This window comes from Anguilla anguilla, chromosome 17 (assembly GCF_013347855.1).
Source record: "Anguilla anguilla isolate fAngAng1 chromosome 17, fAngAng1.pri, whole genome shotgun sequence".
Lineage (NCBI taxonomy): Eukaryota > Metazoa > Chordata > Actinopteri > Anguilliformes > Anguillidae > Anguilla > Anguilla anguilla.
Window position 1 is genome coordinate 4,191,135 of NC_049217.1, and position 26,034 is coordinate 4,217,168.

The 26,034-nt window shown below is 44.5% G+C and overlaps 1 protein-coding gene and 1 long non-coding RNA gene across 2 annotated transcripts in view; one reads left to right on the top strand and one right to left on the bottom strand.

Moving 5' to 3' along the window:
• Window positions 1-705: 705 nt before the first annotated feature.
• Window positions 706-3,670, bottom strand: LOC118217292. Its single transcript, XR_004763159.1, has 5 exons — window positions 3,508-3,670; window positions 3,184-3,256; window positions 2,241-2,303; window positions 1,913-2,148; window positions 706-1,484 (listed from the first exon to the last, which is right to left on the bottom strand). It is a non-coding gene; the product is annotated as an uncharacterized LOC118217292 (long non-coding RNA).
• A 9,307-nt stretch (window positions 3,671-12,977) lies between these two features.
• The window catches only part of LOC118216198 (rhomboid-related protein 1-like), a 55,323-nt gene continuing 42,266 nt past the window's right edge, over window positions 12,978-26,034 (top strand). Inside the window, exons 1-2 of the mRNA XM_035397272.1 lie at window positions 12,978-13,394; window positions 24,908-25,066. Of these exons, the coding sequence (XP_035253163.1) occupies window positions 13,356-13,394; window positions 24,908-25,066 (198 nt within the window). The 5' untranslated portion in view covers window positions 12,978-13,355. The remainder of the gene's footprint in view (window positions 13,395-24,907; window positions 25,067-26,034) is intronic.

Here is a 26,034-nt window from a genome sequence, read left to right on the forward strand (position 1 = left end):
AAATATGCTGTGTGGGATTTTAGTATGGTAAATATGATCTGTGGTAATGATACTGGCAAAGGGTAAATTTCACACAGACATTAGGAAATATTTTTCACACAGAGAGTGGTCACTGTATGGAATAGCTTGCCTGGACATGTAGTGGAGGCAGAAACACTGGGGGTATTCAAGGCCCGGCTTGATACAGTGTTAGATACTATCTAGCTTTTAGGTAAACTAAGCATTAAGTACAGTTTAGTGGTAGGTGAGATGAGCAGTGTTGGGCTGAATGGCCTGTTCTCGTTTTACGTTATGTTATGTTATGTTATATAATCAGGGTAAGCCATGGTAAATCATGGTAATAATGATAAATATCCAGTTTGGGAACAGAATCATGGTAAATATGCTTAGCGGAAATATGATGAATGCAAATCATAATAAAACATGGTAAGTGTGGAAATATTCCATATGCAAGTATACTCAGGGTAAATATCCAGTTTGAGAAGAGGTCCCCATCAACATATGCAGTGTGGGACAATAATAATGGAAAATATCATAGCATCATAGTAAATCAGGGTAAATATAAATTAAAGTCTGTGTGTAATATAACCATACCTTGTAGGATTAAAATAATGGTAAATATACTTTGAGTCAACAGAAACTCTGTTGCATCAAGATAGAACATGGTTATCAAAGTAAGTATTTCATGTAGGAATAGATTCATAGTAAATAAGATGATTTGGAATAAGGCTATTGAAATACACAGAGTGAGATTATAATCATGGCAGATACACTTAAAATGGAATCATGGTGAGTTATGATAAATCAGGGAAAATCATGACAATCGTGATAAGCATCCTGTTTGGGAACCGAATTGTGGTAAAATATGCAGTGTGGGAGGAGGGTACAGGGTGAATATGCAGTGTGGGAGGAGGGTACAGGGTGAATATGCAGTGTGGGAGGAGGGTACAGGGTGAATATGCAGTGTGGGAGGAGGGTACAGGGTGAATATGCAGTGTGGGAGGAGGGTACAGGGTGAATATACAGTGTGGGAGGAGGGTACAGGGTGAATATACAGTGTGATTAAAATCATGAAAAAATATACAGTTTGTGAAGAATGCTCGGTTGAAATATGCCGTTTGGAATGAAAATGATGGTTGATATCCTTTGTGGAAATATAATAATCATAAACCATGATAAATATCCCATTTGGGAACAGAATGTTGATACATATCCAGTGTGGGGAGGGGAGCCAAATGAAATAGTGTAGGACTACAATTTTGGCAACTAGGCAGCAAGACATATTTATTGGCGTCAATTGCACAGATAGAGCCTGGATGTATAGAACCACATCAGCTCAACTGCTTCCACATTTACCAGTAGAGGGTGATGGAGATCCTAGGTGTGAAAATAACCTCACAGATATTTTGAGGTTGACATTCAAACTCTCAGCATCCATGAAGAAGGGCACCTGGATTGATGGACAGGCAAATTCCTTAAGGAGGCTAATCAAGCCAGACAGAAAAAAGGAAGAAAGCAGGACGTTACTTCTTTATCCAAACCCACATTTTATTGAATGTCCTTGCTGTTACAGTTCTTCAGCTGGCTAGCTAATCCCCCAGGGTCAGACCAGACAATGTAGCAATCTCCATATCTATTCAGTGAGAACAGCAACGAGCATTTATCATAACACATGTTAAAAACGAAAGGGACTGAGTTGTCACCGTGTGGGATTCTAAACAATAGAATGACTTAGAAATCCACAAGCACTCATAAATTTTATTTCTATTTTACCTGCTATGGATGTAAACACCCTCAACTTAAAGCTGAAAGTCAGCTCAAGTTACTGTTTTATTTCAAATCCAATGTGCTCGAGTACCAAGCCAAATAATAAAAAATTAAAAAAAACGTCTGGCACTGTCCAAATACTTACACACTGCACTGTATGTACAGTGTGCACACTATCTCCATCAGCTTCATGAATGACAGTTTTCTCTCTGCCAAAATCCACCACCCATTTGATTTATTGTGTCTTCTATGCAATCTGAGATGTTGCACTGGCCCGAGACTCTTATTCACCTATAGAGGACAGAAACAAGATGGCGTCCTAAGATGGCAGTTTAGATATGATTTCCAAAATAAATCTTCACCTCACTCCCCCGAGTCCTCCTGCAAGCACATAGCCCCGGTTAGCAGCAGCTGCCTTCGTTGTTGTCAGGTTATATTTCATAGGTTATAAGGGTGCTGCGATGGAAACTTACTGTGAGGTGCTGACTGTTGCCTTGGAGCCAGACACGTGTTCTGCTAACACAGACAAGCACCTACTGGGTTTGCAAATGCATTTGCACAGGTAAGTACATACAGAGTCTAATAAATCCAGTTAAAAGAATTATCCTAAAATGTGGTCAGAAATAATTAATTCTTTCATAAAAAGTTAAGTTCAATACCAAGTACTCCCAGTCCTACACATGCACATTGCTGGTTTACATTCTGTAGGTTTACATTCTCTAGAACTGAACAGGTAGCAGCAAAATTGAATCTCTCCATCAGAGAGATGAGCCCATAGATGCGGAAATGAAGGACTACGTATACTATATTCCTTTAGGCAATGGTCCACGGAGTTCCATTCACGTCTATCTCTTGGCATGTCAGCCTTTTTGTATCTAGTTCTGTCTCTTGGGAGAATTATTCATTGCCATTGTTAATTGACAGATGCCTTTATCCAGCACAACTTACATTGGGAAAATTTTGCATTTACACAAAAACGTCCTGTACAAGTGAACCAATTCAAATGACATTTGTCCGTGTATCCAATTTTGGCGCATGGGCGCGTGTTTTTGCGCATGTGTGCGTCTGGTGCGCCAACAGGGTTTTGAAGTCAACTGCTGATTACAACTTCTTAACTGCCACCTCTTATGGATTAACACGAAGCAATCACAGTAAAATGAGCCCGGAATGTTCGGAGTATTTTACCGTCATTGGATTTTTATAGCCAAGCTGTCTAACCATCTCTGACTTAATTACATTAGTGCGTGCATATTATTTACAGCTTATATCCTTCTCAGGAGATTTTGGAACTAGGCCCTGTCAACATTGCTGCATTAACAGGCTGATTAGCATGCTGTGCACAGAATTTCAATGAGCAACAAGTCCCGCGGAAACCTGGGAAAATCAAAGTAGCGACATAATCAGATCGTAGCCTACCTGTGTGGATATCTTTATTGTTGTGTTATTGGCCTCTCAACTTCCTGAAGTGTCGAGCTGACAGCACGTCCTACTGTTATACAACGTTAAAAACAAGTATCAGGTGCATTGCGGTGAGTGTTTATAGCCAAAGGCTAATTTTCCAACACATGTTCCCAGGTGTGCTAAGAAAACACACGCGAATCCACTTTAAAAATAAAAATATGAACTAATAAGACAGTGTGTGTCTGGGCAGTAGTGAAACAGCTGTGTACATGCGCAGCATTTGTCGTGCGCTAATTCTCCGTTCTTCCCTGCTGAGCAGGCTACCAGAAGTTCTCTCACCTTCGGGTCTTTACGCTGACAGCCGCTGGATTCCCATTACTGCCCAGGAGACTTCGAGCTCTTAATGTCCTTTGTCAACTCCTCATTAGCCTTATTAAACAATCAATCATACAGAATGAGCCTTTCCATAGACGCGCGCTCTCCCCTCCAGCGCTTGAAGCTTGAGTGTAAATGTTATGATTAGTAATTACTGATCATCGCACCTTTGCTAGCTCAAGAGTACTCTTCATGTGATCCCTCTTCCGTCTCTCCTAACCCCTCTTCTCCCTTGGCAAAAGTGTGGACCGTGAGCATTCGTGTTCGGCAAGGCCTCTCATTAATTTAACTAGTTGATAGCCTATTAAACACTTTCACTTTGCTATTCAGCTAACAGCACGCCCTTGCTTTGTCCTTTCCGCAGAAGCCCCCAGCCTTGCATCAGCTGGGCCTTAAACCTTAGCAATGTTCAACCAAATTTAATCAGAATTTATTCATAAAAGACTTCTTTTTTTTTTTTTACAGAGACTGGTACCAAGATCCTTTACAAGAAAATATGAAAACTGCAAAACAGGAAAATGAGAAAAGATAGGAAGTACCAGGCCTGAGCCACCAAAAAGCTAGCATGTGGGGGTTTAACAATGATCCACCAGTCAGTATAAACCCTGTGAGAAACCCAGCAAACAGGGAGCCTGTTCTGCCATGGCTGGGCAGGTGTTAGGCTGCATTCAGACCAGATCAGGCAATGCGGGAAAAACGGCAGTCCTCCCATTCATTTGAATGGGGGTAGTGTGTTTAGGCTGCGGCAGTAGGGACTGCATGGGGTGCAGAAAAAACTGCAACGGCTGTGCGGGAAGAAGTAGAACCAGAATCAACTTCTGATGTCACGCTGCGGTGGGCAATCATGTAAGCGGAAGGCGCCCACGGGAAGAAGAGCCTTGTTTAAATTACCATGTAGCATTCCACTGTTTACCGAGCAACTGTGAAGATATGGAAGAGAGACTGAAATATAGCTGAAACCGGGTGCTATCCAGGCGGAGTTCATGGACCAAACGATGATACTCTCCCAGTTAGGCATGTCAGAAGAGCAGGGCGATGCATCTTCACCACCATGTTCCATTATGACATGACATAACTGTTATGACTCTCAAGGTGTCTAGGGGTAGGAGGGAGTACGTAACATATTTAGTGAAATAAAGTGACCGGGTGAAAAGGTGTTGAGCACGTTTAGTGGAAATAATCAGGTCAGACAAGGTTGCAGGTGCTATTAAACGTGTTATATTATAAGAGTGCAAGTGAAGTGCTATTTACATTCGTACACATTTTTACACAAAACAAAGACACAACTAGGTCACAAGGCCAAGAGACAGATGTAGCCAAAGAAATGAAATAAACAAAACCAAACAGAGCTAGAACAAAAGATAATCTGCCTAACTAACAAAGAACAACAAAAGACTGCCTATCTAACTACTCTTACAAAAAAGATACACGGTTGGCAACCACCCCTTTTCTAATGTGTCTGTACAAGTTTCCTCCTGCGTGTAGCACCGGTGTATAGAGGCCTCTGTCTTACCTGCTGCAGGGCCTGAACCACACACAGACAACCACACATACACACAAGCAAGGGAACATTTACACACACACAAGTCTCTAAATCTCTACATGGGCATACACAAACACACAGCGAAAACGAACAGCGATCAATGACAGAGAGACAACGAGTGGCAGCAGCCACACAGCTTTTATCTTCCAGAGGAGGGATGTGATTGGTGGAGGCGGGACCAGAATAACGATGATTGACAGTGGGGACAGCGAATGGGATGATGAATGGCCCTCCTGCAACATTAGAGGGAGAAACACACAGCGACATGGAACGTAACAATAACATAATTGTGGCGTGGGCAGGAACCAAGAGAGTGTTTGGACTGGAATGGTCTGTTAAATCAGGCTGAGAGAGAGGGCCAGACACCCCCAGGAAGGAGAACATAAGTAGAGATGGAAGTATGGAAATAGTATGTTAATCACGGCACACATATAGGCCTAAGCATAATATGGAAAGGCCCCAGTGTGCTATGAGAAGATGAGATGAAAGAGGTGTACGCAACCATGAGGGGTCCTGGACTGATAGCACCAGTACAGCACAGAACAGCCAATCAGAGCATTCACATGGAGTGGCAGCACTGGCTGCTCAGCTCACCTGGCAGATCTGTGGTCCTGATCCACTGCCCCTGCACTAACCTATAGGATTAACTGAAGATGTAAGTGCTGGACCTGCTTTTGTATGTAAATGTGCTGGGTCTGTAGTCTGAACATGTATAAGGAGATAAGAGTAAGAGTGGACCTCTGTAGGAGGTTATTCACAGAACTTTCAGATAACCAGCACCTTGTGAATGGAGCAATAATTGTGGAGAGTAAAGCAGTTTACAAAGATATTCTGGAGAGTGACCATTTAAACCCTTTAATGCAAAACAACATTTAGCTCATTTAACACATCAAGGCCTAACTGATTAATTCACTCTGTGTGGCTGGCCATGATAATCACTGTGCAGAGATATCAGCTGCGAAAGGTGCAAATTTTTGTAGAGGCATATGTCATAATGACGTACAGCTCTACCCTTCCTCATTTTGAAGAACTACGGTGGGCAAGTAATATGAATTTGGAGATACCTCTGACATAGGTGCAGGGGGTGATGACTGAACTCACGTCAAGGAGAGATTTGGGGCAGTTTGCTGTTTCAGCTGTACAGTATTAGCTTGTGAGTTAGCTAGCGTAGTGGACTTGCCCTTATGTGCTCTCTGTGGCCATTTAACAACAAGGATCTTCTGTCCTTGTCCGAGGTGGGGAACACAGACGGTGTCCAAAGTACAGATACGGGAGCGGTGAAATCACAGATCACTGGAAAATTTGTACTATTGTTAATCACATTGCTAGCTAGCGAGCTTCCTCATTTTCCTCAAACACGGTCAAGCTGGCTAACATTAGCTTACTGCTGTTTTGTTACTGCTGCAATCTGTCATGCTAGGTAATCATATGAAAATAGCATGTCATTGCTATGTTCCAGCATCATATCACTACCACTGCTCCATCTACCATACGCACATTATATTGCCACAAGTAGACTACTGTCAACAAATACATAATATACTGTATTTATTACTGGCAGTAATGTGTTACAGGTAAAGTGCATGTTTGAGTCTTTTGCAGTGGGTTAATTATGCAAATCAATGGAGCTGAAGTCATGAAGTATTAACATTAATTACATTTGATAAATACTTAAAAATCTCACCCAAAGACATGCAACATGCAAGGGAAATTTAGTTCTGCAAAGGACAGCATGATCCAGCGATTTCAGCAAATAAAATGTTCATTCAACTGCACTGACAATAAACATTGAGCTATTTAGCTGGGCTTGGTTGTGATGGCTAAAGTTACACAAGCTTCAGAAGCAGGTGTTCTAAAAAGGACAACACAGAGACTTGAAAAGTGTTCACCGAACACATTTATGTCCATGCTTGCAGAGGAATGACAGTGTGAATGGAGGTAACTGACCCAAACCTTGTAAACAGTAATTACACGTGAAGTGGCTAAAAACCCAACATTGAAAACATTTCTTTTTGAAGTGGCAGTAGTAATGGCAATACTGCAAATTGATTTCTTAAACCAACACAGGGTACTTCTCTCTTTATTCCACTAAAAGTCAAATCAAAATCAAGCAGGTTGTTTCGCTGTTGATGCATCCTTTAGAAAAGCAACAAATTACGGAAAAGAACAGCAGACAAGTGCGATATTTTAGTCAGATAACTTATCGAAATGCGTGGACGTGGAGAACACCCTTATCAGCTCTCGTGCGAGGGAGTGTCAACAAATGTCAGCCATACATTTCTCCTTGCCTGGCTTAAAGCCTTTGTCTCCTCTCCCATAGTTCTCTCTCACCAGTGGTATTCTATTGAAACTACAGGTAGAGAGCTTAGGGAGAACTCATTGTAATCAGGGAGACTGCTTCTATTCTACAAGTTAAAAGTTAATTCTACTGTGGTAATTAATTCCCCTTTAAGGTACGAGAAGAAGTAGTCAATTCTCAAAAATGTGGTCAATCAATGAAGAGATGTGAGCACTGGACTGGTATGTTCGCCTTTCTTAGTCCTTGAAAGTACCTTAGAAGTTGCATTCTGTTACATTTAGAAACTTTTTTCAAGGACGATTTATTGAACCAGCTCGCAAAACATTGCAGTAGTCCATGTGAAAGGCTATAAATACATGAACCATTTCTTCATCATCATGTAGGAACAATATCTTCCTCACTTTAGATATATTACTAAGGTGAAGTAAGGACATTACTGCAGTATTATTAATGTGAGCCTGAAAGTAGGGATATGAATAGTCACATTAACGTTTTTAACAACCCAATGTGCTATGGCAGTGAAGCCATCTAAATTTAAAGCAAAATATGAGAACTCATGTTTCAGCGACCTTGGGCCTACTGCCAATATCTATTTTAACCAAATTCAATAGGCCTATATGAGCATTGTGGGTCATCAATGTCTTTATATCCTTAAAACAGGCTTCTTGTTTGGAAAGCTGGACATATTTACATGGTTTAACTGCTATATAAAGTTGTGTGTCATCTTTGAAACGGTGGTAGTTAACCATAGAATTTCACCAGCAGTGAGCTTGGTATAGATGTAATCTGTAATCTAATTTATTCTGTATTTGTGCTCTTCTTGGTTAGTACTGCATTATTATCATGCATTGATGCTTTTGTGAGGATCTCACTGATCTAGGAATGTTGTAGACCAGGTTTTGTACTATTACTCAAATAATTGAAGTGAATGCACGTATTTTCTCCAATATTTTGAGTTACTCCGGATAAGAGACTGCTAAATGAACATCAGTAATGCTTTTCTAAAAAAAGTTTCTCTGAAAATCGTCTGTGAATGGATGAGTCCCACAGCCTTGGATGGAATCTGAACTGTGCCCGCGCCGACTGTGGCTGGTTGCTCCATAGGGCAACATGCAATCAGCCATTGCTTCACCCGGGGTATATGGGAGTGTTCTGTCAGTTTCCACGTTTCATCGCTAGTGAAGACTCATCTCTTCAGACTATACCTGGACTAACTACCACCACTCTGTATATTTCACTCTAAATCCCCCCCCCCCCCCCCCCCCCACCTTCATGACACTCGTTACATGTTCCCCCATCCCAGCACTTTTTGGTAATTTGTATTTGTCCTAATACTGTAGCTTGTTCTTCTGCCTAGTTGGCTTTGCAGGAGGTTAGGTCAGAATAGTGTTCACTGTGTGAACTAAACTGTGTTCTTGGCTAGAAATAGCTGTACAAAAAAGGTATTGTATCTTATTGAACCTGTGTTTTGTAGTTGTCCATGATCATGAAATGCACTTTTTGTACGTCGCTTTGGATAAAAGCGTCTGCCAAATAAATGTAATCTAATGTAATGTGGTGCCCCCAGCTGGTCAATCGGGTGCCCGTGGACCGCATGTTAAAGCCGCATATGAAAGGTCCTCCTCCGACTCCACCCTGTGCAAGCTTAGCTGTTGTCTGCTGTGTGAAAAGAAGCAGCTGTTGACACCACGGGTTTCGAAGGAGAACTGCGACAGTCCACCCGGTCCCGAAGAAGAAGTGGGGTTTACATATGACTGTCACTGCGGCTGCAGATAATTGCCCATTCCAATTTAGGCAGGGAACTGCATATACTCAGCCCCGCATTGGGTGCCAAATTATTATTTTTTAATCTGTGAGGTGATGTAGAATGTTACACTTGGTTTAATTTGTTGCTTGGAACGATGCAGTGTGGTGGATAGATTGACTCCCCTGAAATCCCCTGACACCCCCCCAAGGCTGCCTCAATCTGGGAAGATTTCAACTTCATGAAGCCTTTGTGTCTCACTGTATTTGTAGCTATAAAATCCAGACCATGGTTGAGTTTCCGCTGAATAAACCACAGGTAAATCTCTGTCAGACTGTCTGTCATTCTCCTGTCCTCCAGCCGCTGGTGCATCCTTACACATACACCGACTGGTTTTCTAACTTAATACTCCATTCTGGTCGGTTGAAATCTATATGTTTTCAACCGACTGCATCGAGTCTTAAAATATGCTCAACGCTGTGTATGTTGTTTGTTTTTCTGCTGGAGCATGATACTTAGATGCTGATACATTTCAGAATCAAGTCAGCAACGGTAAAATATGAATTTCGGAGATATGCGATATGAACTTCAGAGTTGTGACTGGTCAACCCAATAGGTAGGAAACTGTAAGTGGCTTAAACAATTATGCATAATTATCATGCAATTATGCAACAGTGTTTGATAGGAAAATAACTGTTCACAATAGAAGTCAAGGACAACAGGTCATTTAACAGGTTTATCACTGGGAAAAAATACACAAATGTCCTATTCAGTCCAAAATTACTCATTTGATTATATATTCATTTAAATGACAATTTGTAGCAAGAAAATAAGAGTAATCAAGTAAAAAAGGAGGCTGCATAAATTTAGAAACTACAGTATGTTCTCTGTCTCAGACTCTCCTGTGAAGATGTTCATGCTTTCTCAGCTTATTTTTCCAATTCAGTTTGGAAAGTATTTACCCTGCATCATCATACATCCTACATCAAGAATTAAAAAAAAATTGTTCAATTTCTCATTCAGTTTTGCAATTTAGAAGCTGAGTCTACATCACTTAAATGCTCTTGCACATTATTAAGGTCAATTTATCTTCAAGTTCAAAGTCCACCAGTTGGAAGAGGCAGCCTTTATTGACTAAAATACTTGGAGTGATTGCTCTGTGATGACTTTCCCACAGGCTGTAGCCATGTGTTAAGCCTCTGCATAAAATTTATCTTCCCTTTGCTAGCATGTGATACGTGCAGAACTCCCAAGAAGATGATGGCGGTTCTCCTCCTAATCCTCGCTGCTAATTCCACAAATTTGCCCTGCAGGACCTCAATTCTACCTTTACCAACATCATTGGCTCCAGCATGGACCCAGGCCAATCTATCCAACCACACCCTGTCCACATCTGAGACTCCTTGTCTTTTGAACACACTGTACTGTCCGCAGCTATACCTCTAATAATAGAGTCCTCTTCTGTCACTAAGTCCCTTTTCGTGGAGGATGTGGCCTCCTCGTTTACCCTGGGAATCATCAATCCTCCCACTCTCAGTGTCATAGGCCAACTCCAATCCCTGCGAAGGCTGGTATTGGCCGGACGGCACAACCTCTGGAGATTCAGCCCCTGTTTGGTATGCAGACCCTTTTCTCTGGCACATGACCTACTGTCACCCCGCTCTCCTCACCTGCTCTGCAGGCTCCCTCCTCCCTTCCTTCTGCATGCGCACTGCCTCTCTAAAGAGACGTGCTAATCAGCTCCTGAAGCTCTACCTATCCAGAACTGTAGAGTCCAGCGCGTTTATCGTCGAGATCAGGAATCGTGAGACACTTAATGAGACAAACTCATCCCAAACACTTTCATCCAGAAATTCATTCTGCAACTTGTGCTACCTTAGCCTTATTTTTTATCTGTGATATATTGTTACCTCACCCTGTTTACTTTACTGCTGAGGCAGAGAAAACAAGCCTATTGTGCAAACTGCACCAACATGGCTCCAAACAGCCAGAGAGAAAAACGAGGAAGCCCTGCATATTACTAATTAGTTGTTCTGCTAGTAGTAAAATACATGCAGCACCCAAAATGAAATTAGATTGCACTGATGTTCACTTAAGGGCAGTAAAGCTCACGAGGAAGCATCTTACAAAACCGCAAAAACTCTTTTCAGCTAAGCCAGCATGCCAAATGTACTAGATTAATTGGCAAGGTAGCAGACTAGCTAAAAAAGCTAAAAGCTCCACTGTCCACAAACAACAACAGCTGCTTTAACTCTAAGAGCAAATCAAGCTTTGCTTCTTATACAGGTATGTCTCAGCTAAAATATCAGAACTAATATTAATTTAGCATAAGAAACACACAGCACCCAGATGAAGTCTGGCTTACAAATAGTAACAGCAAACATCTGGGTGAAGCAATCAGTCAAGTCACAGTGATGATTTTACATTTTTAAAATTTGAAATCTGACAATGCTTTTTAGTCTTTTTGTCATGATTTCTATGCAGAGGGTGTGGACAGCTACATTAGAGAAGTATACTGTATGTGCAGCAACTGTAGGAGTACAACTGCAGAGAATCATGAGCAGGTGTGGGTACTACTGCAGTAAATCATGTGCAGGTGGGGTACTACTACAGATAAATCATGATTTCAAATTAGAGAGAACAATTGAGAAATAAACAACAAAAAAACAAAAAAGATAAGCAAAAATAAAAAAAATTGAAAAAAAGAAAAATAATTGATATGTACTGTATGCAGTGGTGCTGGAAGTTGGAAAATTAATTACATTTCATTTTTACTACTGTTAATCACTGAGTATTTTCATTTCCCAGAAGAGTTTATGGATGATTCATCAAATTCTTGTTTATTTTAGACAATTGCATCCTCCATTGCACACCAATTACACACCTCATTACACACTTATTGCACCAATATTATACATCCTATTATACCCCATTACACTGTCTAGTACATGTCTATTTCACTCCTATTTCAATCCTATTACACCCCAATTACACACACCCCATATTATTCACTCTATTACACCCATATTATACATCCTATTATACCCCATTACACCGTCTAATACATGTTTATTTCACTCCTATTACACTCCGATTACACCCCTATTACACACATATTATACACTATATTACACCCCTATTACAACACATATTATACACTATATTACACCCCTATTACAGCCATACTATACATCCTATTATACCCCATTACACCGTCTATTACGTCTATTACACTCCTATTACACCCCGATTACACCCATATTATACACTCTATTACACGTTTATTGCACACATATTATGCACCCTATTATACCCCATTACATCCCCTGTTACATCCCCAATTACACCCTCTCCATAATACCCCTTCAGTAATTCCCCTGCCATCTCCTAATGCCCCATGAAGGCTTTCAAGAGGCCTGCAACTACGCACACACATGCATATTCAACTATACACAGATATGTGTTTTTGTGTGTGAGTGTGTTTATATGTGTGTGCCTCTGTGTGTGTTTATATGTGTGTGTGTGTGTGTGGGGCGTGTGTGTGCATGAGTGTGCGTGTGTCTGTGTGTGTGAGTGTGTGTGTATGTGTGAGTGAGTATGTTCATGTGTGTGTATGTGTGTGTGCCAGAGAAAGACACAGAAAGATTAACATCATTTCCAGCTGGGAGCCAGCATGGAAGCTGCAGTCTGGCATTTCTCAGCCCCTTTCTCAAACCACGCTCCCCATCCATCCCCGTGCCTGAGAGGAGAGCTGCAGCCTGCGGGGCCACGCCCCCTCCGCCTCCCATTGGCCCAGACGCGCCGCCTCCCTCCCCTCCCCTGCCTCATTGGCATTCAGGCAGCGCAGCGTGTGTGGAGGGCAGAGGAGAGCGCGAGTGCTTCAGCGGCTGCCTGCCTGCCTGCCTGCCTCTCCCGCACTGCCACCGCTACTGTCGCTGCCACCGCTACTGTCGCTAACGTCGCTACTATCGCTAACGTCGCTACTGTCGCTAACAAAGCTACTGTCGCTAACGCCGCGCTGCTGCTCGTCTGCAGGTCCCCCGCGCCGTGAGGGAGAGAATGAGGGGGCTCCTCTGACCCGCCAGCCAGCCCGCCATCGGCACTCGCCTGGGACCCAGCTGCCAGGGAGCCTCCTGGGGATTTTTTTTTGGCCGCGCGCCCCCTGGCTGACCCTCCCCCCTCCCCCCCCCCGCCGCCGTGGTCCCTCTGAAATCCCTGGCCGGTATATGGATAGGAGCTCTTTGTTTCAGCTCATACAGGAGCAGGTAAGGGGCGGCTGTTTGTTTCTATGGTTACCGTCTTCGTAGCGTCTCTCTCTCTCTCTCTCTCGCTTTCTTTCTGGAGTTAATTCCGGGGCGTGCGAGACCGCCGCGGCTTGGGGGGGCCGGGGGGGTGGGGGGTGGGGGGGGGGGGGGCTCGGTGAACTCCGCTCCAGCCAAAGTTGGAGACGGAGCGCTGGGGGGTGAAATAGCACGTCGCCGTGGTTACCCCGTACGCTCACCCTGCGCCTCCCCGGCCACGCGTCGGACCTCCTGTTCGGCTGCTGACGATGCCCAGGGAGCGGTCGCCGGAGCTGGCTGATCAGCTGGACAGACGGCCCATTGGTCACCCCAGGACGCTGCGCTGCTAGCTCCGTCTGTGGACCAGTAGTTTTAAACGTCCCCTTGTTGGTGTTTTAACACTTCGGATTCGGTCATTACTGTCTGTTGCTTTCTTTGGCTCCGTGTCTATTGCATTCGCTGCCGCAGGGCCGATCTGAAGAGTGTGTTTGCCCGGCCCCTACGCTGGTCTGTGATTACAGGCTCCTGGCCATCCTTCAGCGGCGCGCAGCTCTTTAGCCGCGCGCGGGTTTTCGGACAGCCGCGGCGGTTACTCACCGAAGCCTGTGCTGAGGGGCTGAGGATTAACCGCGCTCGCGGGACGCCTGAATATTCAGCGCCTCCTGTAGGTTTCCTGTGTGCGGCTGGGACGCCTGAATATTCAGCGCCTCCCGTAGGTTTCCTGTGTGCGGTTCGGGCGCCGTTACTCAGCTGGCTCAGAGCTGCCTGTGGTTAGACTGTCCCTGACCCTGAAGTCACCCTACCCCCCCCCCCCCCCCCCCCCACCCCCCTTTCCAGGTCATTCCAAATGCTACCCATTGTCTGCCTTCATGAGGCTCATTATTATAAAGAGACAGAGGGGGTAATGGCCTTGTGATATACAGTGCTGGAGCCCTGTGTGTGTGTGTGGGGGGGGGGGGGGGGGGGGGTGGTTACTCTGCCAGTTCATGATTATGCTTCCTTACAAATATCAGAAAGAGCTCTAATTCGTTGAGGCAAAATCTTGCTTTGTCGTTCTTTAACCTATGTGGGGGAAAAAATGTGCGAATATGTATGTGTGCATAGAGAGATGTGGGTATCAAGAGAGGCGTAAGTGTGTATAGAGAGCCAAAGGAGTGTATGAATGCACAGAGAGACATAGAGAGAGATGTGACAGTACATAGAGAGGTGGAGAAACGTGTTTTAGCTGCAGAATGCATACATTTGTTTTTCGGATCTTACCAGTCTGCTAAACGAAAACCTGTCATGAGGGGCAAAACAGCTCTAGAACAATGATTAGCCAATTGATGGGCAGATGGGACTACCTCTCTATAGACAGGAAAGAATTGATTACCTGCTATGACTCAAGAGTCATACAGGAGCCATTATTGAAATACTGTCAAGAAACGAACTGAATTATGAGCAAAAGTTATTTTATGTACGTTTTATTGTGGAGAAAAACTATTCATTCCTAGATGTGACTTCTTTTACAGAAATTATTTATTTTTTGAGCAGCTAGGTAAGCCAACTCACACCTACTGTACAGCCAGTCTGCTAGATGTCAGTACTGAAATGTGATTCCTGAAAAGAACATGTTACAGTTTTTTATGGAATGTTTACACGCGTTTCCTGAATTAATGTTCCCAAAACTATAAACACGAAACTCAAAAGAATCAAACATTTTGGCAAAATTTATCAAGCCTGATGAACTGTAGATTGAACATTTCTCAAGCCAGGATGAAACATAGCATTCAAAATTATGTTATCTATCCTCAGAACTAGACCTTTCAACCGAAACGACACAAACGTGATGAAATGAATAGGTTCCAGTGAGGGCCAGTTACACACTGGTGTGATAAATGAAAAGCACCGCTATGAAACGCTTTACCTACTGTGAGCTTAACTAATGCATTTTCAGTGTTAACATTGTTACTGTATGCACTTGGGCATAAACAATGTACTCAGATACAGTACTAACAAAAATATGTTTTTCTCCAAATTACAGTTTTGCACTGTACATTTCAGTTGATTGAGTGGTGAAAAACAGTGCAAGAGGGCACAGTAGACCTGCACAGGAAGACCGTTTATGTGAAAAACAAAAAAATGAGAAAACTATGTCTTTTTCCTTATCTCAGTCAGGCCAGAGACTTTTGTCCACGTCACCAGCCCTCTGTCTTCTCTGTGTTCTCCCTGGCAAAGGCGGACGCATACGCGCGGATGACGTACCAACCCCCGAAAAGGCTCGGCTGGTCTACGCCCCCCATTGCTGCCTGGCGACGGGGGGGTGCGAGCTCAGGCTGCGAACCTTCCACCACCATGCCGCAAAAAACCCCTCAGTATGACTGAGAAAAGGGGTGTGGGGGGTGGAAGAGACAGCACAGAGGGCTGCTGTTGAACCATTTGCAGACCAAGCTAACGCTGCCCTAAATGCTAGCGCTCGTGGACTGCTCTGGGCCCTCTGGCTCCCTCTGCTCCTGGCCCTCTGGCTCCCTCTGCTCTGGGCCCTCTGGCTCCCTCTGCTCTGGGCCCTCCGGCTCCCTCTGCTCTGGTAGGATGAGAGCGTTGTGGAGCGTCTGGAGGAACATGAGCGGTAGGGCTGAGCCGCACTGGCATTTCCCCTCTGTGGGCCGGGGCTATCCATGATGGCACAGTGACCAGCAAGCTCCGATATGCTACCTTTTATCTGCGCTAATGCGCTAATTACTATCTAGGCAAGCATTGTCTGCTCCTGTGAGGACTGAGCATGAGCAATTGCTCAATGAAGTTCAGCTTGTAGAATTGCAGTGCATTCCATATCAATGCAGTGCTTTTATTTATAAAAATCCAGCTGATATAAACGAGGAGAATTGTGTTTAGTGTTTTGTGAAGGGGTAATTTGGGACTGAAATTTCGGTGGAAACAGTGTGCTTATAGTTTTGCGGAATGTGTACTTGTCGTTAACGCAGAGGCTTTGAGCTTTGATCATTGTGTCCACAGTACTATTTTTTGAATATGAACAGTTGAAAAGAACTTTAACTTCATGCTAGATATTGCTGACATGTCCGCCCTGCCTCACAGTGCACTGATGGAGAAGGGGTACTTGAGGCACTGTCTTTATACGGAAGAAAAGGTTGGGCTCAGTTCTGTTTCAACTGGGTCAGTTTAGGAAATGTATTTTTCAACGAGATTCATTTTTCAATGTTCTGCTAAACTGCCTAAATTTAAATAGGATCAGACAGAACCCTGGGTGTAGGCAAGTTTTTTTTCCAACTGGGGTGGAATGCTGATGGGCGATTTCGTCCAGATATTTGGCTGACCTGCGCAAATCGTCAAGCTTTGAGAAAAAAGGCCATTTTTAGACAAAGCTGAGAGCTCTATAGGGGCCTCTTCACCAAAGATGGCAGTTGTGCAAAAATATTCTACAGAAATCAAGTTCACTCTGTGATGTGGGCATATACTGTATCTGTGCTTTCTTTTGATGACTAGGTATTTTTGGGGACTTGGGTTCCTCGATTAATTTGCACGTTGGATGCTGTCTTGAAAAGTTTGCACATAGCCATCACCTTCAGAAACGGAAGTCTCCAATCATACGCATTTCTGGTAAAACTGCAGATTAAGAATATCCCCTGATTTCACATGCATATTCCAGGCCTCTTTAAGTACCCAGGACCGTGGGAGGGGTGTGTTTGGAGACCGAAGGATCTGGGAAGGACCCTTAGTAGTATAATGATGAGAATGTTCCTTTAAAAGATGCTGCTACAGTGCAAAGCCTTTGGGTTAGGTTCCTAATGGATTAGGGTTAAGGTATCTTATCGTGAAGAATAAGATTTATTGTTAGGGTTATGTTGCTTGTCAAAAAGGTCTCTGATTTCATCCTGCATAACACTGTAAAAGCACCTTCTTTTTCTTTGAAATCCCTTCCCGTCCTCTGTACTTCGTACCGTTTCTGTTTTGCAGGGTTGGCATGGTAACATTTCCAACTTGTCACCTGTTCATTAGAGCACCTGTTCACCAGTGAGCTTTAGTTTACATGGATGTCGAATCGCCTCTCACGTATCGTCTTGAAAAATGTTTTGTGCAGCAGGAAGATCTTTGGGAGCCCAGTTCTTGCACCCCTGTGTCAATGTCTCCGTAACTGATCTAATATTGAAAAGCTGGCAGCAACACAAAGAAATATCTAATAAAATAAAATAAAATAATGACCAGACAGAGAGAGAGACAGAGAGAGAGAGACAGAGAGCGAGAGAGAGAGAGAGAGAGAGAGAGAGAGAGAGAGAGAGTTAGCTCCATGGGCTGGTTTATTAACCTTTGTGAGAGTCGGTGCTAGCACATTAATCTTTGTGTGCAGGAGGGCACGGTGTTGAGCTCAGTCACGGTGTTAAGCTCAGCCTATTTCTGGTACGTTGCTGAGCACTCACACGCGGAGCCTTTTCACTAACGCACACGTCGGGGCGCCGCGACATTTGTGCTGCATCGCCACGGCTCACTCCGCACTCTGCTGCAACGGCTCAGCTTAGCGTACTCCGCGACACTGCGCAGTTGTTATTAATGGCTACAAATTCTGCGTGGGAAGGGGACCATCTGTACGCATTAAACTGTTGTGGTGGAGTCCATCTGCAGTTTTGTGCTCCTCCAGACACAGAGCGATAAAATAATTTACTGGGCTTCCATTAGCGATAAAGCTTAACTATTTGTGGCTAGCTGCTGAAACTGGAATTCATTTGAAAGTCATCAAGGATGAGTTTGATTGGTGTGAGCTATGATATGGCCACACCCTCTCTGGACCTCCAGAGTTCACCTGCTTTGCATGTCCTGCTTTAGTGTTCCCCTATTGGCCCATTGACCTTTACTGTCCTGTGGATGCAGGGGTAAAGCCAGGGAAGGCTGCATATGCACAAGGATACAAAATGAAGGCAAAACAGTAAGACGTGTGGCGCAGCCTGGAGGGTGGCCAGCTCTCAAGTCATTTACAAATCCTTCCTTGTACTTGGTCTGCTGCCATGGCACTGTGGTGTGATCCCTTCTCTCTCCCTCATGTGCTTCAGCTGTGCCTCTCCCACCTCTCTGTCCAACCTACCTCAGCTGTGCCTCTCCCACCTCTCTGTCCAACCTACCTCAGCTGTGCCTCTCCCACCTCTCTGTCCAACCTACCTCAGCTGTGCCTCTCCCACCTGTTTGTCCAATCTGCCTCAGCCGTGCCTCTCCCACCTCTCTGTCCAATCTGCCTCAGCTGTGCCTCTCCCACCTCTCTGTCCAACCTGCCTCAGCTGTGCCTCTCCCACTTCTCTCTCCAATCTGCTTCAGCTGTGCCTCTAATCTCTCTCTCTCCAATCTGCTTCAGCTGTGCCTCTAATCTCTCTCTCTCCAATCTGCTTCAGCTGTGCCTCTAAACACTCTCTCTTCTGTCTGCTTCAGCTGTGTCTCTCACCTCTCTCACTTCTCTGCCTTAGAATACACCTTCTGGTATACAGTCAGAGCATACCTCCTTGTACAGGATGAGAGAATAGCGCTATGCATATTGTTCCAATATGATGTATTTCAGTACTCCTTATAGTAACTATTTTTATTTGTATATTTTGAAATGTCCTACAGGAAATTGTTTGTAAAAAAACATAGTGTATCTCCCTCATACAGAATGTACATCTCTGACACTCAGCATCTGACTCACACTTAGTGCTTCTGACTCACATACACACTATCTCCCCAGCATGACCTCCCTGCAGCTCCATAGTAAAGCTTTACTCTATCATTCATCCTTTATCAATGTCTGCAGGGAGCAGTGTGCCTCAGTGCTTTTTTTTTTTAATTGACAGCTATGTAATTATTGAATTGAAAAGATCTGACTTTTCTTGGGTTCAGAATTCATAGCATAGTATATACATATAGAATGTTTAGAAATGTCTGTGGAATGTTTTCATTTCCCATTGATTATTTCTCAATTTACAGTGTTGCAACCTCAAAGATTTTTAAATGGGATATTACAATATCAAAATGAAATCTTTTAAATGACTTGGTTAATAGGTATTCACCCCATTTGTATTTACAACCTAAATTGGGGGCAGGTGTATTTATTCCACATTAAATAGCGAGGTCCACCTGTGTTGATTTGCACAACTGCAAGATAAACATTGCCAACATTGTAAGGTCTCACAGCTGAAGATGCCAATCAGATTAGTCATGCTGTCACAAAGACCGAAGAACTGTCCATGGAATGTCAATGTTGAAGTGATGTTATTGGGAAGCAGAAAGCGTGAGAAGGCTATAAAAAGATTGGCAAAGCTTTGAACGTTCCTATGAGCACTGTTAAATTATTGGTGAAGGTGAGGGTAAAATTCTAGGGTGTAACAGGACAAAATGTGAAGTAGTCAAAGGGGGCGAGTGCTTTCTGAAGGCACTGTACAGCTTGGACTGCATTGGATGGACTGCGTTAATGTAGCGCTTTTATCCAAAGCGCTTTACAATTGATGCCTCTCATTCACCCATTCACACACACGCTCACACACACACACCAACGGTGAAAGGCAACCATGCGAGGTACCAATCAGCTCGTTGGGAGCAATTAGGGGTTAGGTGTCTTGCTCAGGGACACTTCGACACGCCCAGGGCGGGGGATCCAACCGGCAACCCTCCGACTGTGTAGCCCCAGCTATGTAGCTATGTAGCTATGAGCTATGAGCTATGAGCTATGAGCTATGAGCTATGTAGCTTGGCTTCTACATTCAGAGCCCGACACAGCCTATCGGTCTCTGCTTGCTGTGGGTCTCTTGGTCCTTCCCCAAGTAAAGGACTAAGTCTGGCGCCCGTTCGCTGACGCCCTCTAAACGGTCTGTCTGTTCCCATCCGAGCATCCAGCGGCTCAATTAGCCGGCCGGCACCTACAAGCAGATCCCGCCCACGCTCGCTGTCGACCGCCGGGGCGTCGGACGGCTCGCGCCTCCCCGATCCTCCGCCGCGGTGCGAAAGGGAGCGCGTGTCGCGGGCCAGTGAACCGGCGCGGACGGGCGGAACGTGGATTAGGCGGAAGCAGATCAAAGCGCGGGGAGAAGCTTCTCCTCGTTCTCGTGGGGAGCAGCTTCCGGTGGTTTCCGCGCGAGGCCAGGCTGTGGCTCCGGCGAGCTTCTCCGGCCCGCGCGGCGCCGGGGGAGAGGGCCGGAGCGTCGGCACGGGGCGGTGCGCGCGAGGGCGGCCGTGAGAGACCTTCGTCGTCGCTCTCCAGGGACCCTCTCTATCTCTCTCTGTCTCTATCTCTCTCTCTCTCTCTCTCTTTCTCAATTTTCAATTTCAATTCAATTTAAGTTGCTTTATTGGCATGAAATACAGACATACTTATTGCCAAAGCATACATATATAAAATGTAAAATAATAATAATATTAAAATAATAATGGTAAATGTAACAATATATACAAATAACAGCATTGACAGCAACAGAAGTAAATCAATAGATATGTACAATGTTTATATGGGGTGGGTGATCACTTTCTCTCTGTCTCTCTCTTTCTCTCTTACTCTGTCTCTCTCTCTCTCTTGTTCTCTCTCTCTCTCACACCCCCTTTCTTTCTCTCTCTCTCTCCCCCTCTCTCTCTCTGTCTCTCTTTCATTGCTCTCTCTCTCTCTCTTTGTTTTCTCTCTCACCCCCTTTTTTCTCTCTCTCTCTGTCTCTCTCTTCCCCCCCTCTCTCTCTCTCTCTCTCTCTCTCTCTATCCCTCAACCTCACTTCTTCATTTCCGCCCCTCAGTCGTTCAGTGTTAATGTCTTTGGCAGCTCCGCGTAGAGGAGGTGGAGTTTGGCGCTTTTGATTTCGTGTGCGTTTCGGCATCGTTTGACAGAACTTGAAGCCGGTGTGCAATGGAGAATGAGATAATGAACCCACTCGGTTGTCACTTGCGAGGGTCATCGTTTGCCTGTGGATTGATGCGCTGTTCTTTGATAGGTGCACGTCACACTGATGCAGTCAAGGTCAGGGCTTGAATGACTGCTGTACATCTTTGCGCCGTACATATTTACAACATTACATTACAGGCATTTAGCAGACACCCTCATCCAGACTTACACAACTTTGACATTGCATCCATTTATACAGCTGGATATACAGTATAACGCAGCATTGCAGGTTGAGTACCTTGTAACATTTTATGGTGCATCAGCCTGTTACAGCTACAGGTTTTGTAATCCATAGAATAGCAGTATTTGTAGAAATACCTGCTGGAATTAAGTGTATGCAAAAAAATTGTGATTACATTTTATACCAATGCTGCCAGTGCATTATGAATCAGAGTGGCAGCGAATATATATCATTATAATTACATGATAATTAATACTATTTGAGCTTGTTTTGCAGGCATTGCCATTTATAAGGTTTTTATTCAGAAACTCATTACTCTTTACGGTAACAAGTTGCATTTAAATACGGTAGCTCTGGCTTATGAACCTGACGCTAAATCACGGGTTTAATGCAGGTTGTTCTCCACTGGGCTCCGGCTGCAGCTCCGTGCCTTGGCTTCACGCACCTGTACAAACGCGCTGTGCAGTCAGCGCGGCGTTAAAAAAACGGGAATGTCAAATTCCTTTGGGTCAGACCATTCGCAGAAATAAATAAATAAATAAATAAATAAATAAATAAATAAGTGATTATTTCCTGGGCCTAATTGCAATCGCTTCATCGGCGTAATTGCTTCATTTCGTGCGCTCTCTTTATCTCTGTTTTTCGTCCGTTTATTTTGGAGAAGAGGCTCTTGATGATGATTACGCCCATTATTCTCCACATAAAGCGACGTTCGCTTTTTGTCTCGCCGGAGTCGGTAATAAGGAGCGGCAGGACTCCCGGCCGTGACGGGACTGTTGATCGATGCGTAGCGCAGACTCTTCGGCGGCTGCTCGTCCAGCGCTGGCGGTCTTTATCGCAGGGCACCTGCCTACTCCACTGAGCGACTGAACCAGCCGTCGTTCCTACGCCTGATATCAGCTACAGCGTTGACAATCCTCACCAAGCGCTGTCGCTATGCCTGATATCAGCTACGGTGTTGACAATCCTCACCAAGCGCTGTCGCTATGCCTGATATCAGCTACGGTGTTGACAATCCTCACCAAGCGCTGTCGCTATGCCTGATATCAGCTACAGCGTTGACAATCCTCACCAAGCGCTGTCGCTATGCCTGATATCAGTTACAGCGTTGACAATCGTCACCAAGCACTGTCGCTATGCCTGATATCAGCTACAGCGTTGACAATCCTCACCAAGCGCTGTCGCTATGCCTGATATCAGCTACAGCGTCGACAATCCTCACCAAGCGCTGTCGCTACGCCTGATATCAGTTACAGCGTTGACAATCGTCACCAAGCGCTGTCGCTATGCCTGATATCAGTTACAGCATTGACAATCGTCACCAAGCGCTGTTGCTACGCCTGATATCAGCTACAGCTTGACAATCCTCACCCACCGCTGTCGCTATGCCTGATATCAGTTACAGCGTTGACAATCCTCACCAAGCACTGTCGCTATGCCTGATATCAGTTACAGCGTTGACAATCCTCACCAAGCGCTGTCGCTATGCCTGATATCAGCTACAGAGTTGACAATCCTCACCAAGCGCTGTCGCTATGCCTGATATCAGTTACAGCGTTGACAATCGTCACCAAGCGCTGTCGCTATGCCTGATATCAGCTACAGCGTTGACAATCCTCACCAAGCGCTGTCGCTATGCCTGATATCAGTTACAGCGTTGACAATCGTCACCAAGCACTGTCGCTATGCCTGATATCAGCTACAGCGTTGACAATCCTCACCAAGCGCTGTCGCTATGCCTGATATCAGTTACAGCGTTGACAATCGTCACCAAGCACTGTCGCTATGCCTGATATCAGCTACAGCGTTGACAATCGTCACCAAGCGCTGTCGCTATGCCTGATATCAGCTACAGCGTTGACAATCCTCACCAAGCGCTGTCGCTATGCCTGATATCAGTTACAGCGTTGACAATCGTCACCAAGCACTGTCGCTATGCCTGATATCAGCTACAGCGTTGACAATCCTCACCAAGCGCTGTCGCTATGCCTGATATCAGTTACAGCGTTGACAATCGTCACCAAGCGCTGTCGCTATGCCTGATATCAGTTACAGCGTTGACAATCGTCACCAAGCGCTGTCGCTATGCCTGATATCAGTTACAGCGTTGACAATCGTCACCAAGCGCTGTCGCTATGCCTGATAACCGTTAAGTGGCTCTGCTTTTGCAGTTGACGTTGTGTTGAGCCGACCCACTGCCACCTCATGACCTTTGACCTGGTCGTTTGTATTCCAGGGAGGGAGTCAGTGGACATTTTCCCTCAGGACACTGTGCCGCCTGCCAGCTGCTTGGTGCACATGCGGAATGTAGAGATGGTCATAGTTCTGTAGAGGACAGAGACACTGCTAAGATTGTCATAGTTCTGGAGAGGATAGAAACACAGCTAAGATTGTCATAGTTCTGGAGAGGATAGAAACACAGCTAAGATTGTCATAGTTCTGGAGAGGATAGAAACACAGCTAAGATTGTCATAGTTCTGGAGAGGATAGAGACACAGCTAAGATTGTCATAGTTCTGGAGAGGATAGAAACACAGCTAAGATTGTCATAGTTCTGGAGAGGATAGAAACACAGCTAAGATTGTCATAGTTCTGGAGAGAATAGAAACACAGCTAAGATTGTCATAGTTCTGTAGAGGATAGAAACACAGCTAAGATTGTCAAAGTTCTGGAGAGGATAGAAACACAGCTAAGATTGTCATAGTTCTGGAGAGGATAGAAACAAAGCTAAGATGCTCATATTACTGCTGTGGGTGACAGAGATCACAGCTAAGGAGCTGGCCACTACTGTTACTGTATTCCAGTAGATACATGGATTAAGAAATAAGCAGACAGATAAATAAATAATGAGGAGACCTGGGGAGTCCGAGAAGAAGATTAAACTAGCATTAAGACGCCGCTTGTTCTCAATTAAACAGATTTAAATGCATCTGTCCAGGGCCAGAGAAAAAGCAGAGCAGCTTTACTGCTAACCAGAGCCATGCTGTCCCACAGAGACAAAATAAGTATTGTCTGTTACAGAACCTGTGTTTAGTAGTTGTCTATGACCATGAAATGCACTTTTTGTACGTCGCTTTGGATAAAAGCGTCTGCCAAATAAATGTAATGTAATGTAATGTAATGAGACTGATCTCTCTCTGTCTCTCTCTCATTCTCTCTCTCTCTCCCCCCTCTCTTTCTCTCCCTCTCTCCCCCTCTCTTTCTCTCCCTCTCTCAGTCTCTTTCTCTCTCTCCAACTTGTGCCTAATATGCATTCAGTTAATTCAATATATAGCATTGTTCAAGGTTTTTCTAAAGTCAAGGTTAAGAATAAAACATTGATCAAATAGAACTTAATCATCTCCGTTTCCCCGTGCACCATCTCTGTGCGCCTGTGCTCCGCCCCCTGTTGCCTGTGGTGCTGCGCTGAGGCTGCTGTGTTGCTGTGCTTTTTTGGCAGCTGGACCCAGAGAACACCGGTTTCATTCCAGTGGAGAACTTCGCCAGCCTGGTGGAGCACCATGAGCTGCGGCTGGACCCCTCCAAGCTGGAGATGCTGTTCGCGCTGGTCCACAGCAACGAGGAGGGGCAGGTGTGCTACCGCGAGCTCATCGAGCTGGTGAGTTCCTGCAGCGGGGCTGGGCGGGGCTGGGCGGGGCTGGGTGGGGCAGGGCAGGGCAGAGTGGATGGGTGGGTCCAGTGCCATTTATGTCCCATGAATGCTAAATGTTTTTATTTGCATTCATTTTATCGGTATTTCTTCCAATACTTACATTCAACACATTATTAAGATGTCTATTGCATGTAGCCACTATAAGGTTTATCAAAACTCAGTGATAACCACCAGGGATTGTTTGACATTACGTTTGTGACAACTGAAGTGTTTCACGTGATGTTGGCAGTCCTTGTTTGTAATGATAACTGGTTTCTAAAACTGTTTGGGCAACATTCTTGTCTTGACATGGTCTCACAACAAAAAAGGAAACTAACCAGAATGTTCTTCAACATCTTGAAATATTTAGTTTCAGCTTACAAGTTTAAAAAAAAAAAATGGAAACACCACTGAGATCGGGGGTATAATCGCTGAACATCTTCACCTGGTGGACATGCTCTCAAATCGAAGACATGCCTTTGAAGTATAGCAGTAAAAAAAAATGGAAAAATGTCCTGAGTGAACTTCTCATTCTGGAGTGAAACTCTCTGAAGTGCTGTAGCTTTTGAATGCGTATCCCTATCTCTGATTGGGAGGGGGAGTGGCAGGGGCCCTTGATCACAAAGAGCTGCATCTGTAATGAAGGTATTATGAAAGAGTGAGAGAAAGCCATTGATTTTTTTTATGATTGGCTCATTTTTCACAACAGAGTTCCAATTTGCAAAACTTCATGCAAAATGCTACACTGCTCATTTCGAGCTCAAAATCCAATATTGAACGCAAAATGAAAATAACTTTGTGAAATAAGACAGATACATCATGCAGAAGTACACTATACACAGCACTGCGGCAGTTATTTTTCACATTGAAATGAAATAATTTAAAATAAAATAACCATCATCATATTATGTGGTCCTACACAAAATCATTCAAAC